General features: G+C 32.9%; 1 protein-coding gene across 2 annotated transcripts in view; it reads right to left on the bottom strand.

Moving 5' to 3' along the window:
* Positions 1–13406, bottom strand: part of LOC131802479 (uncharacterized) — a 36600-nt gene extending 23194 nt beyond the window's left edge. Inside the window, exons 1-2 of one of the 2 annotated variants that reach the window (XM_059122829.1) lie at positions 13125–13406; positions 6986–8777 (exon numbers count right to left, since the gene is read on the bottom strand). In XM_059122829.1, coding sequence (XP_058978812.1) covers positions 7211–8185 — 975 coding nt within the window. In that variant the 5' untranslated portion in view covers positions 8186–8777; positions 13125–13406 and the 3' untranslated portion in view covers positions 6986–7210. Of the gene's footprint in view, positions 1–6985; positions 8778–13124 lie in introns of those variants that run through there. The other variant, XM_059122831.1, reaches the window with a different exon arrangement.
* Positions 13407–14258: the final 852 nt, after the last annotated feature.

Below are 14258 nucleotides of genomic sequence, written 5' to 3'. Positions count from 1 at the left end.
ACCGAATATAGCCCTATATTAGGGTCTGTTCGACGTGCACCTACATAGGCATTGTTTGTCAAAGGCCATTACTATATTTAAATTCGAAACTTGAAATAAACGGTGAATAATGTAGCCAAAATCATCAAAATCCGTATTTAGGGAGGTACCGTTATATCGGAGCTATACGAAGACCTGGACCTGCGTAGATAATTTTCTGTCACAGGCTGTAGCTTACATTACCAACTTTAAATACGACATCTCAAACAATTTCGGTGAGTATTGTACCTAAAATCGTCAAAATACCGAATATGGAGAGGTACTGAAATATGGGGCCTATACGAAGACCTCGACCTGCATAGACAATTTTCTATCACAGACTATAGTTTCCATCACGTTCTCTAAATACGTAATTTGAAACTACTACGGTGAATAATGACGCTAAAATCATCAAAATACCGAATATCGAGAGGTACCGTTATATGGGGGCTATATGATAACGTTGGCCAACATAGCCCATTTACAAACTTTACCTGCCTACTGCAAAATATACATGTGCAAAATTTTAACCTTCTATCTCAATTCGTTCGAAAGATAGCGTGATTAAGACAGACAGACAGACAGACAGACGGACATGGCTAAATCGTCTTAGAATTTTAGGCTGATCAAGAATAAATATACTTTGTTGGGTCTGACATTTAGGTTATTTTGTCATGGGAGTAAGTGAAATTATTATTAGGTTTTTATTTATTTATTTATTTTTGTTATTGTTTATAGAATTTTAACTTTGTTTTATTGATATATATCTGTTGTAATTACAAGTTTACATTGTAGTGCACTCGTTTTCCTTTTATGTATAATTTTACATTATGTTTAATATCCCAACATACCAAAATGACTTGAGAATAATTTTACAATAAGCCTAAGAACAAAAACCTTAAGCTTGAGAAAAAAAATTAAAAATGTTTATGTAACAACTATAGAATAATCGAAATTGAAACCTTATTTATAAGCTTACACTTGTAATTATATAATCTTCTATAGATATAAAAAAAAGTTGTGTTTGTTAATACGCTTATAACTCAAAAACCGCAGATCTCATTTTAACGATTAAGGCAAATTCGGAATTGCCTCATGGCAGAAAAGGATAGAACCCAAAAAAATAGAGTAAAAATGTGAAATTTGAAATTTTCATTTTTACTTTTGTAATGAACAATAGTAAAGTTTTTTTTTTCATTTTGACCTACTATTTTCGAATATACATTTGTAGTGTTTCTTTATTTATTATTATTTTTTTATTATTATTCCAATATGATGTGTTGTTTGTTTGGGGAGTATGAAGCGACAGATAACAAAACTTTTGTTTATAGATTTTATGTATTTATTGGGTAAGTGGAATTATACGAATAATATCATTTCACAAGATAATAAGCTATGAAAAAAAATCAATATTTTACCGTTTTCAATTTGATTAACTTCATTTAATTGGCTCGATTTCTTGCAGGCGAATTACATTGAAATGTAGTATCCATTTATGTGGTGGCGAAACTGAATAGTTGATTTCGAAATAATTTAAAGCGGTCAAACCAAAGTTAAAGGATCATTACTTTTTTAAAATCGCTTAAAAATTACGGAAAAAGACACTTTCATTGCAAAAATTCTAAAATCGGGAAAATATTCTAGAAAAAATTCAATGGAATCGTATTTAAAATAATAGTATATTCTATTGAAAAACTTCGTAAGGACATCTTTTGTCAATTTTATGTAATGTACGATTTTTTTTCAATTTGGTTTATGATATTGAATTCAATTGATTTTTTGTGAACAAAATAAAGAATAATTTTTCACCATTAATTTAAATTAATCATTGAAATTGAAAATTAAATTTGAATTAATCATTGAATTTGTATTTTGTTAGGGTATTTTAGATTTATATTTCTTTGTAAGGTAAATAAATGGAATGAAGCCTTTCTTGCCAAATTTATATTTTGTAGGTCTTTCTTAGATGTGGACGTACAAGAAACTTACAGTTATTTCCGACCAAATATTTTGTCATTTTCACAACTTGTATACCTACTATCAAAGAAGAAACCCTGCTATATAGTACTACTTTTAAAATTTTTACTTGAAAACCGTTGCCGTACACGAAAACCATTCGACCATGCCATAATGAAGACTTGCGCGACTCATCAAATTAATATTTTTTCTTTTCTGATTTAGATTATATTCTTACTTGACTTATACCCTCTAAAAGACGTGAAAATAACAAAATATTTGGTCTGAAATTAATAAAAAAAAACTCTTGCCAGCGTACGCACATATTTCAGGTACAACAACAAAATATAAATTTGACAATGAAAGGACATGAAAGAAAAAAATTGTAATTGTAACAAAAAAATTAAATATGTTCCCATCTTCCAGGTGAAACACGGTGTAGGCCCTGGAATTGAACGCTAGATGTAAATTTAAGACATGAAAAGTCATCAGTAACGATCTCCAGTACCTAGATCGTGCTTCAGCTGGAAGATACGAACAAATTTAAACAAACAAAAATGACCGACAAAGCCTAATGGGGCTCATTTCAAAACGTGGACTTACTTTTTTCGTTTGACAATAATCCGTGAGAGCTCATAATACAAAAGACTTTAGGACTGCCATCAGTAAAATACCGAATATAAGGGTTGCAAAATAGAAGAACGATTTGGACATTTAGCAAGAAAAGGATTTATATCCTTCCAGAAATTTTTCTCAAACATTGAAGATACCTTAAATCGTTTTTGCAGGTCATGATATGGGTCATAACTCGCGGATAAGGTTACAACACTTTAAAATTCTTTTTGGCTATTATTTGGCATCTTTGTTTCTAAGAGTGTAGAAAACCTCTTCGCATAAAGTTTTCAATTTTCGGAGTAGGACCCATCTTCGTCTTCACCACATTCGTCAATTGATTTGGCTAATAAAATTACTTAGGCTAGCCTGTGATAGAGAACCATCTTACAGATAATAGGCATTTATTTTATATAGTATAGTACCTACATTAGTGTAGTACCCTTTTACAACCAAATGTGTGCTCAGAAAAGAACATTTTTTATTCTATTAAATTTGTAACCCCCAAGAGAATATTGGTTGGGAACGTAGATGTGGGATGTACGTCTATATGAAATAAACTCCGAAATGTAAAACTGGGACTCATTCAGTCGGAAATTGTGGCAGAAACATGAAAAAATGGCGAATATTAGAAAGTAGCACGGGACCCAATATTTGTTTCATCGCCATTGAATTATACTATGATGAAAAATATGAACTTTATGGGGTCTCCAATGCACAATGTAAATGACAAAAAAAACTTAATTCCCATTTTACGGTAATGGGTGTAAAAGAATAAATATATTGGACTATTCTGAAATCATTCTGCCCTCAATTATGAGGTGGACAAAACTATATGCCACGCAGCACGGTATTCTAAACGTTGGAAATACAAATTCCAAATTATACCTCATTTGAATAGAAAACGTTTCTAAGCTCTTCACAATACGACAAATTTTCACATGGGGCTATTATAGATGTTCTATATCATATAGGTTTATAACATTCAAATTAAAGCCTATGGCTGAAAAATAAGATGAGGCTATTCAAAGTATCTAAAACCAACGGTAGGTGAACATCTATTATATTTGTTTACATGAATATTTATTTATATTTAAAAATTACTATGGAGTTATTACTCATAACAAAAATTGTGCTTTAAAATATATGCATTAAAGACTTACAGTACGGGCCGGCAATGCGGCTGGATAAGCTAGTATGCTTATATTTGCAATAGTATTAAAATTTTTTTGAGAAGAAAACAATTTCTGGCTGGGCAGTTCTCTGAACCAAAGTTGGTGAACTCTCTAAATTCTCGTCAGTAAGAAAAGTTCGGCATTCAGAGGTTATGTTTGTAGAGACCATTATCGGGAAAGTCTATCCCAAGAGGTCATCCTCGCATCATCCTGCAGAATGTGAAGCAATCAATTTGCTCTATATTAGGGTGGGCATGGATAACATATGGCAAATAACGCGGTTCATAGCTATTATCGGCAGGATATACAAATTAAGCACCTCTACTTCGGAAGTTCCGCACTTGACTGCTATCTTCATTCATTTCATATACGGGTCACTGGAGACTAGCTCAGGCGAAAATGATAGAAGCATTGTGTAACATAAAGGCTAATCCCCCAACTCGACTTCGGCTGCGATCTTTCCTCAAAACATTGTGACAATAACAACGTAGGCCGCTATTTTTATTGAGCTTGTTTTTCTACAATGTTCCTCCGATTCATAAATTCAACTATCTCATCAATTTTACCCTGGAGACTTTAGCGATTGCGTAAGATATTGTGGCAGGGGTTGAGAGACTGTGATGGAGTTCCATACTACGTCGACGACGAAGACGCGGACACGCAAAGATCTATGTCGTTTCAGAACGATGCAACGCTTCGCTGTAGTCTCGCAACCGAGTTAGTCTGGAACAATATCTAAGAAGCACCCATTATCGAACTGTGCCGTATACTGTTTTGATGAACTGAACAGGACCATGGTGTGGGGATTCTTCAATCCTGACACGGACAAAAATAATTCGGAACAAGCATCCCGGAATAAGGCGGACAAATAAACAACCATGAACATATATGTAACGATTTTGCAGCCGCTGGCTTTTACAAAGATGTGGTTGCTTCGGGTAGTATAACCATGTAAGTTGGTTTTGTCTGTTAAAACAAAAACCCCTTCGTCGACCGTGCCTTACCCCCTGGTAAACATTACCATCGTTCTTCACTAATAAACAAACGTTGTTTTTATAAAAACAACAATAAAGGGATAAAGTCTGACCATTTTGCAACAACAAAATACTACGGTATCCCGAACAAACAAGCCAACACTGTTCTATTAATAGACAAGGCACGGTCGTCTGCAGGCAGGTCAAGTTCGAAGATGAGCTATATCGGTCCACGATATCATATAGCCCCCATATAACGCTATCCCCGATATTCGGTATTTTGATGATGTTAGCCACATTTTTCAATGGAATTGTCTGCAAATCCACACAAGTAGTTCCTTGTGGGTACTTTATACCTCGACAGAGAATTATCTATATAGGTCCACAATATCGTATAGCCCCCATATAACGGTACCCCCACGGTATTCGGTATTTTGATGATTTTAGCCACATTTTTCAATGGAATTGTCTGAAATTCCACAAAAGGAGTCCCTGGTGGACATTTTACCCCCTCAAAAAGAATTGTCTATTTAGGCCCACGATATCGTATATCCCCCATATAACTGTACCCCCCGATATTCGGTATTTTGATTATGTTAGCCACATTTTTCAATGGAATTGTCTAAAAATCCACACAAGGAGTTCATTGTGGGTACTTTATACCTCGGCAGTGATTTATCTATATAGGTTTACAATATCGTATAGCCCACATATAACGGTACCCCCACGGTATTCGGTATTTTGATGATTTTAGCCACATTTTTCAATGGAATTGTCTGAAATTCCACAAAAGGAGTCCCTTGTGGGCATTTTACCCCCTCAAAAAGAATTGTCTATATATGTCCACGATATCGTATACCCCCCATATAACTGTAGCCCCCGATATTTGGTGTTTTGATGATGTTATCCACATTTTCAATGGAATGGTCTTAAAATCCACACAAGTAGTTCCTTGTGGGTACTTTATACCTCGGCAGAGAATTATCTATATAGGCGCAATATCGTATAGCCCACATATAACGGTACCCCCACGGTATTCGGTATTTTGATGATTTTAGCCACATTTTTCAATGGAATTGTCTGAAATTCCACAAAAGGAGTCCGTTTTGGGCATTTTACCCCCTCAAAAAGAATTGTCTATATATGTCCACGATATCGTATATCCCCCATATAACTGTACCCCCCGATATTCCGTATTTTGATGATGTTAGCCACACTTTTCAATGGAATTGTCATAAAATCCACACAAGTAGTTCCTTGTGAGTACTTCACCCCCTGAGAGAGAATTGTTTATATATGTCCACGATATCGTATAGCCCTCATATAACGGTACCCCCGATATTCGGTATTTTTATGTTTTTAGCCATAGTTTTCAACGGAATGGTCACAAGGGGTTCTTTGTACACAAGGGGTTCTTTGTCAGCACTTTACCCCCCGACAGAGAATTCTCTATATAGTCTCGCAACCGAGTTAGTCTGGAACAATATCTAAGAAGCACCCATTATCGAACTGTGCCGTATAATGTTTTGATGAACTGAACAGGACCATGGTGTGGAGATTCTTCAATCCTGACACGGACAAAAATAATTCGGAACAAGCATCCCGGAATAAGGCGGACGAATAAATAAACATGAACATATATGTAACGATTTTGCAGCCGCTGGCTTTTACAAAGATGTGGTTGCTTCGGGTAGCATAACCATGTAAGTTGGTTTTGTCTGTTAAAACAAAAACCCCTTCGTCGACCGTGCCTTACCCCCTGGTAAACATTACCATCGTTCTTCACTAATAAACAAACGTTGTTTTTATAAAAACAACAATAAAGGGATAAAGTCTGACCATTTTGCAACAACAAAATACTACGGTATCCCGAACAAACAAGCCAACACTGTTCTATTAATAGACAAGGCACGGTCGACGAAGGGGTATTTGTTTTAACAGACAAAACCAACTTACATGGTTATGCTACTTCGTTCAGGTTGAACGAAAGCATAACAAGTGGAGAAAGATGTAAATGTTTATAAGTGCGGTTGTAAGATTTAGAAGACTTTCCAAAAGAATTTTAGTTTTATTTAATTCTTTGGTTCCTCTTCTATTGAGCTTACGATCTTGTCACTTGGGTAAAAAAATGTTTTTTGTCATAGAAGTTATTTTGTTGGGAATAGAAGTAATAATTTGTAAAAAATAAAATGCAGTGATTCCGGTTTTGAACTTTATTCCATGAACAATGACTTAAGACTAACTTATAGCTAGAACTTATTTCATATCAATGGTCAAAATGCTTAGCTTGCATTTTGACCATTCTGGATTGGTCTTTAGTTTTATTATAATATTTGTTCTTTGTTCTGCAACATTGTTGCAGGTTTAGGTTTCTTTGTTTGTATTCAACTTGGGTGGCTGTTTTGATCTGTGACATTGTTGCAGATTGGAATTTCTTTATTTTGAATCTGCAACACTGTTTCAGATTTGGGTTTCTTAAAAAGTATTTGTCACAGTGGGTATTGTAACAGTGGGTACTGTAGATGTGGGTACTGTAACTCCCCCATCGTTTGTCAATGCTTCCGTCCTCGGAACATTTTTGTTGTTCATTATCACATACTTTATTAAATATTTTGCGAGTAGTAGAATGGAACCAATTAATACAATAAGCATTAATATGTGCGATAGTACATTATTATTGGTTATCTTTTGTTTTGATTTTGCTAGTTCTTTTCTGATCTCCACAGTTTTCATATTTATAAAATGTAAAGTTAATGCCTCGGTATAATTGTCACTTTCGATTCGTTTTAAGTATCCGGGACTTATATAATGATCAATGACAATTTCATTTTGATTTACAAATAACTGATTGTTGAGATTGACTGAACAGTTTTCAAATTTAATAATTTTAGTTCCTTCAATTAATATTGGGTCATCACTGCAATTTTGAATGATTTGTTTTCTTTTTAAGTTTTTTGCAGTTAGAAGACCAAATCCAAGTTCTTTTATAATTTCTTCGGGTTCTTTCTTAATTTTTAAACAGTTTTGTATTATTGCTGAATTAAAGATATCTTCGATACATTTATCATTAATAACTACAAGATTTTTAACTTTGTTATCCTTAGGGGATGTCATATAGATGTTTCTCTTATTATCTAAAAGTATCTCATTACTTGTTAAAAATAAACTTTCATTCTTTTCATTCACCAATGGCTCCAAAACATAGTTTTCGAAAATGTGAGTACTGAAACGTGGTATTAAGAGCGTCAAAATAATGTCATTTTCAAAAATTAAGGAAGCTATTTTTATTTCTCTAAACTCGTCCGTTGACCTAACTAAATCATTCTCCTTGTCCGTCAGTATATTTCTTGTTAATATGCCTAATCTGCTCATCAAAATGACGTCCTCTATGGTATCAATGAAATGTAATAAAGAATTTATATCATTATGAATCTGAAATACGATTTTCATATAATGGAAGTTGTCTTTTATCTGAGTATTGAGGATAAGATTGTTTATATTATTCTTTTTATATCTCTGTTGAATTCTATATTCTGCTTTAGGTTTTCTATTTGAGATTGTAGTTCTTTATTGATCCTAACTTGTTTATTGTTTTCGTCAATTAAATTTGAAGTGTCCGTATTCAAGGTTCTTAAGGATTCCATTATTTGTTGCCTATCTTCTTCGTCCATTGTTCCCGAAATAATTTTTAATGTACTTCCCATAATGTTTATTAGTCCTCTTTTTTCCCTTTTCTTAGGTAATATAGATTTCAATTTGATGTCCAATTCTTTAAAGGTCCTTGACAATGTTTTATAAATGTTATCGTTTATGGAGTCACTTGGCAATGTTTTATACAATAAATTAACATTTTCCTCAACTGTAAGTTTAGCTACTACTAATTCGGTGATGTTCACGATATGTAAAATCTTGATATAGTGGTCTATTAGCTTCTTTTCTCCAACCTTGATGGGCAAATAGCCTTCATTTTTGTCAAAATCAATAATTTCTAATTTCGCCGTTGCGTAGGATAGGAATATGAGGGCCAGTGTCAGTTTCATTTCTACAAATATAACCGAATTTATTTGGGAAAAATTAATAATATATCATACGAAATTTAATTATTATTAGTATCTAATACGTTTCCTCTTCTAGAAGTTTGCTGAGTTGGAAATACGATACTATCAGGATTTTGAAATCGTTTCCTTTTCTTTACATGTGTTTTGTAATATATATGATTGGAGTTTTCGTCTTTTAAATGATTATCGTCAACCTTAGTTCCTACTATCTTCCTAAATTTTAGATAATTTTTTCCTCCTCGTGTCTCCTTGATATAATTAATGCCGTCCTCGATGGGTATGTCGTTAGTTCTACTCTCATTTAATTTTGTGATTTTAAGTTCTTTCTTCTTTACGAGTTTTTCGTGTATTTCATTATATTCCTTCTCATTTATTTTACCATTCACAAAATCAATAGGTTTCATATTGGTAGTGCTATGTATAGTTTCGTTATAATAACCATTAATTAGAATCATTTGTTCTTCAATTGGAATATGTCTCATAGTATGTTTTAGGATTCTTAGATGTTCATTTATGGTATTATGGAGTCTTTCAACATCACTGTTACTATTATGATTTAAACTTGATGTAAAATGGATTTCAATATTTTTGTCCTTCAAAAATTTATTCATTCCCTTTGATTTCATTCCCAGTTCGTTATCAGTTATAATCTTTTTTATATGTCCATACGTACTGATGTATTTCAAAATAGCCTTCCTGAATTCGGGGTCTGATCTGTTCTCTATTTTAGTAATAAGGGCAATCTTCGTGAACTTATCTATCATTGTGATAAAAAGGGATTTATTGATAGAGTAAAATACATCCATATGAATTATTTCGTTGGGCACTTTCGGAGTTTCTGAAATCATGTATGGTATTGACTGAGGCTTTCTTTCATATTTAGCTAAATTGCAAATCTCGCAATTATTTATGAATTCAGTTATTTTTTCTTTTAATTTTGGATAGTAGTATGTGCTTTTTATTTGCGCAAAATTTTCGTCTATACCTCTATGATTATTTCTTGAATGTTCTGCCGATATTATATTATGTAGATTTTCCTCGTTTATCACGTCAATTAATTTATTTAAACATCTGGTTATTTTTAGTTCTTTATAAAATTCTCGGTGAACTTTTTCGAAAACCTCAAATAATTCATCTGTCAAGTAAATAACGTTGTGTTTACCTTCATAAAAGTGATTTGAAATAATTGTTTTAACAAAATCGTTATCGAAGTCTTTGGCTTTAATAATCTTGCGGTTTGAGTTGTGAATTTTCATTGTTTTTATAGAAGTTGATCCTGAACATCTTCGTTCTATTATAATTTGGTTCTTAAGAAATTTATGGGTCTTTTACTAATATTTATTAGTTTTTCTGACTCCTGCTCTTCAATATTATAGATTTCTATTCGACTTAAACAGTCGGCTACTTTGTTTAAGTGGCCCTGTTTGTAATATATTTCGTAATCATACTCGCTTATTTGCATCCTCCATCTCATTAGTTTAGAATTTGGTTCTTTTAAATTTTTCAACCAGACAAGAGGTTTGTGATCTGTAAACAATTTAATCTTCCTTCCGTAGACATAAGGTCTAAATTGTTTAAGGCACCACACAATTCCTAAGCATTCTTTCTCTATGGTTGAATAATTAATTTCATGCTCGTTTAGTGTTCTGGATATGTATGCTATGGGCTTGTCGTTCTGAGACAGAACTCCTCCTATAGCTACGTTACTAGCATCTGTCGTTATTTCAAATGGTGTATTAAAATCTGGATATACAAGTATGGGGGCTTCAGTTAACTTCTTTCTCAATTCATTAAATGCGGCAATATAATCTGGGTTTGTAATATTAGTGCTGGAATCTTTTTTTAAACATTGTGTCATTGGTTTTGCTGTATGAGCGTAATTTTGTATGAATCTCCGGTAGTAACCGGTCATTCCTAAAAAGGATTTTATATCTTTCTCTGTTTTAGGAATTGGTATGTTTTTTATAATTTCAACCTTCTTTTTGTTAGGAAAAACTCCTTTCTCATTTACAATATGACCAAGGAATTCTACCTCTTTTCTTAGAAATTCACATTTTTCTAATTGCACTTTAAGTCTTGCATTTCTCAATTTTAGCAATACTGATTTCAAATTTTTAATGTGTTCCTCTAAACCATTCGAGAAAATTATAATGTCATCCATGTACACCATACATTCTTTTTTCGATACATTCTCTCTAAGAATGTTATCAACCAATCGTTGAAAAGTGCTCGGTGCATTTTTCAATCCGAATGGCATTCTATTAAATTCATTGTCGAATGAAAATGCAGTCTTAGGTCCATCTTTCTTTTCAACCTCTATTTGATGAAATCCACTTTTAAGATCAATAATAGAAAAATAATTGGATTTCCCTAATTTGTCTAGAATATCAGTTATATTCGGAATTGGGTAATTGTCATCCACCGTTTTATCGTTTAATTTTCTATAATCAATTACGAGTCTATATTTTTTTATTCCAGACGAGTCTGGTTTCTTAGGTACCACCCAAACAGGACTGTTGTAAGGACTAATGCTCGGTGCAATAATACCGTTTTGCAACATTTCTGTTATTTGTCTTTGTATCTCCTCCTTGTGAATGTAGGGATATCTGTATATTTTGCTCCTTATTGGGATTTCGTCTTCAGTGATTATACTATGCCTTATTTCATGAGTAAAGGATAACTTTTTATTATCTGGGAATACTTCATGGAAATCAATAAGGAGTTTCCTTAATTGCTTTTTTTCTTCTAGATTTAAATGTTCGGTTCTGATTTTGTCCATTATAGAGTGTGGGCTAATATTTTCCTTATCAACCCCAATACCCGGAACTTTTCTAAAGTTGTGTATTTCACTAACTTCCTGAATACATAATAATTCATTCATATCTACCAAAAGTTTCTTATCGGTTTTGTTACATATTTTAATTCCGACCTCATTATTCTCACAGGTATATAATCCTTCGTTGATTGTTATATCCTTAGGATTTTTTATTACACTATTTATTAGAATATATGAGTTATAAGAACATGTTGGAATTCTGTAGAGGTGTTCCCCCGGAAATATATTCAATACGACCTTCCTTCGTTCTTCAAAACATAACGGAATTCTTTTCTCATTTAAAATCATGTAATTACTTTCAAAATCTATGACCGCTTTATACTTTCGTAAAATATCATTACCTATTAGACCTTCATACTCATTGTTAAAGTTATATATAAAAAATTCAAAAGTTTCACCTGAAAGTCCAAATTCACTGAAAGCGTTAACAATCGCCTTTTTGGTGACTGTGTGTTCGTTGTTCAATGCATTCATTGTTATTGGGTTTTTTAATTTTACAATTCTTGTTGAATGGAAAACGTTAGGGTTGGCTAAGGAATTCGTTGCACCTGTGTCTAATAGGAATTTACATTTTCCTATCATTATGTGGACCAGTCTGTTGAACTGTCCCGTTGAAAATTTTCCACCTCCATCGGAATTGGTCTGTCATTATCCGATTGGTTTGCAACAGGTTGATCATTATTATCATTCCGATGTTGGTTTGCATTTTGATAATATCTACTATTAGTATGATTATATCGATCTGGGCTCGAATAATGGTTATTAGTAAAATTTTTTCCTTGATTTTTGTTAAACTTTTTATTTGATGTTTTATCGGGGTTTGGGTTGTAAAAGGCATAATTGGTATCATATAGAATTTTCATAGCATCCTCGATATTTGCCGGATTCCGACAGATGATTATGGAACGCATTGGTTCTATAAGCTTATTTTTAAATATGTCTAATGCAGTTCTTTTATTGGCGGTTATGATAGCATCATAACCTACCTGATTTTGATATAGGATGCGACTCTTCATATTGAGCCGACTGAGAGTAGACGTAATATCATCATAAAAGTTTTTTGCGTTCGTTTTGAACTTAAGTGACCGCATTTGATCGTAAAGTTGCTCTATTGATAATCTGTCTCCAAAATTATTTGTTAGCACTGTATTAAGTGTTGTCCACGACGTCAAATGATTATTAATGTCACTAACGTCTTTGGCTTGACCAACTAGCTTTGACTTTATTATATCCAAAAATATGCTCTTGGATACATCGTCGTATGTGTCCAATATTGAAGTTACTCTATCCACAAGATCTATAAATGTATGAAGATTTTTAAAGCTGCCATCAAAAGATGGTAGTTTGGATAAGTATTTTATGGGGTCGATTGTTACTCTATTTTGAGCCATGGTTTTATTTTTTTTTTTGTTCAATTATTTCTTCTAAATTACACAACTTTGTTTATTACCCTCTTTAAATAATAACTATATTTAAATAAAACTATATAACCTACTCCCAATGGATTCTTTCTTCGCTTCCTTCGGGGCAAGATTTCTGTCACTGCTTCTGTGTTGATTGTTGTCTGGGTGAGTGGTTATCTTTCTTGGGGTTGTATTGCGGGATATGGCGTTGATGCTTCTATTATACCGTTTGGATAAAGCGATCGCTTGTAAGTTCTTATGCAATTCTTTGTCAAATAAACTTCACGTTTATATTGATATCATATGAATCGCTCTGTTTGAGTTCTTAAGTTCACGTTTATATTAATCATTAGGAAATCACTTCGTTGTCCGAATTCTATACTAAATGAAACTTCACGTTTACATCTGCTTTTTTTAGAATCCGGTATATTTTCTTTGTTCTCATGTGATCCTTTTTTAATTTTAATTAAACTTCACGTTTACATTCATTATTAAAGAGTCACTTCGTTATCCGAATTCATTATAAAACGAAACTTCACGTTCACTTTTTAGAATCCGGTATATTGTATTTGTTCAATTTTGTTTTCGGAATCAATTAATACCGATACTGATACCGATGCTACCGACTGCGCCAGTAATAATTTGTAAAAAATAAAATGCAGTGATTCCGGTTTTGAACTTTATTCCATGAACAATGACTTAAGACTAACTTATAGCTAGAACTTATTTCATATCAATGGTCAAAATGCTTAGCTTGCATTTTGACCATTCTGGATTGGTCTTTAGTTTTATTATAATATTTGTTCTTTGTTCTGCAACATTGTTGCAGGTTTAGGTTTCTTTGTTTGTATTCAACTTGGGTGGCTGTTTTGATCTGTGACATTGTTGCAGATTGGAATTTCTTTATTTTGAATCTGCAACACTGTTTCAGATTTGGGTTTCTTAAAAAGTATTTGTCACAGTGGGTATTGTAACAGTGGGTACTGTTGATGTGGGTACTGTAACTCCCCCATCGTTTGTCAATGCTTCCGTCCTCGGAACATTTTTGTTGTTCATTATCACATACTTTATTAAATATTTTGCGAGTAGTAGAATGGAACCAATTAATACAATAAGCATTAATATGTGCGATAGTACATTATTATTGGTTATCTTTTGTTTTGATTTTGCTAGTTCTTTTCTGATCTCCACAGTTTTCATATTTATAAAATGTAAAGTTAATGCCT

The sequence above is a fragment of the Musca domestica genome, unplaced genomic scaffold, assembly GCF_030504385.1.
Source record: "Musca domestica strain aabys unplaced genomic scaffold, Musca_domestica.polishedcontigs.V.1.1 21, whole genome shotgun sequence".
Taxonomy (NCBI): domain Eukaryota; kingdom Metazoa; phylum Arthropoda; class Insecta; order Diptera; family Muscidae; genus Musca; species Musca domestica.
The sequence above is the reverse complement of the archived record's forward strand: the minus strand, read 5'-3'. Positions and strand labels throughout refer to the sequence as shown.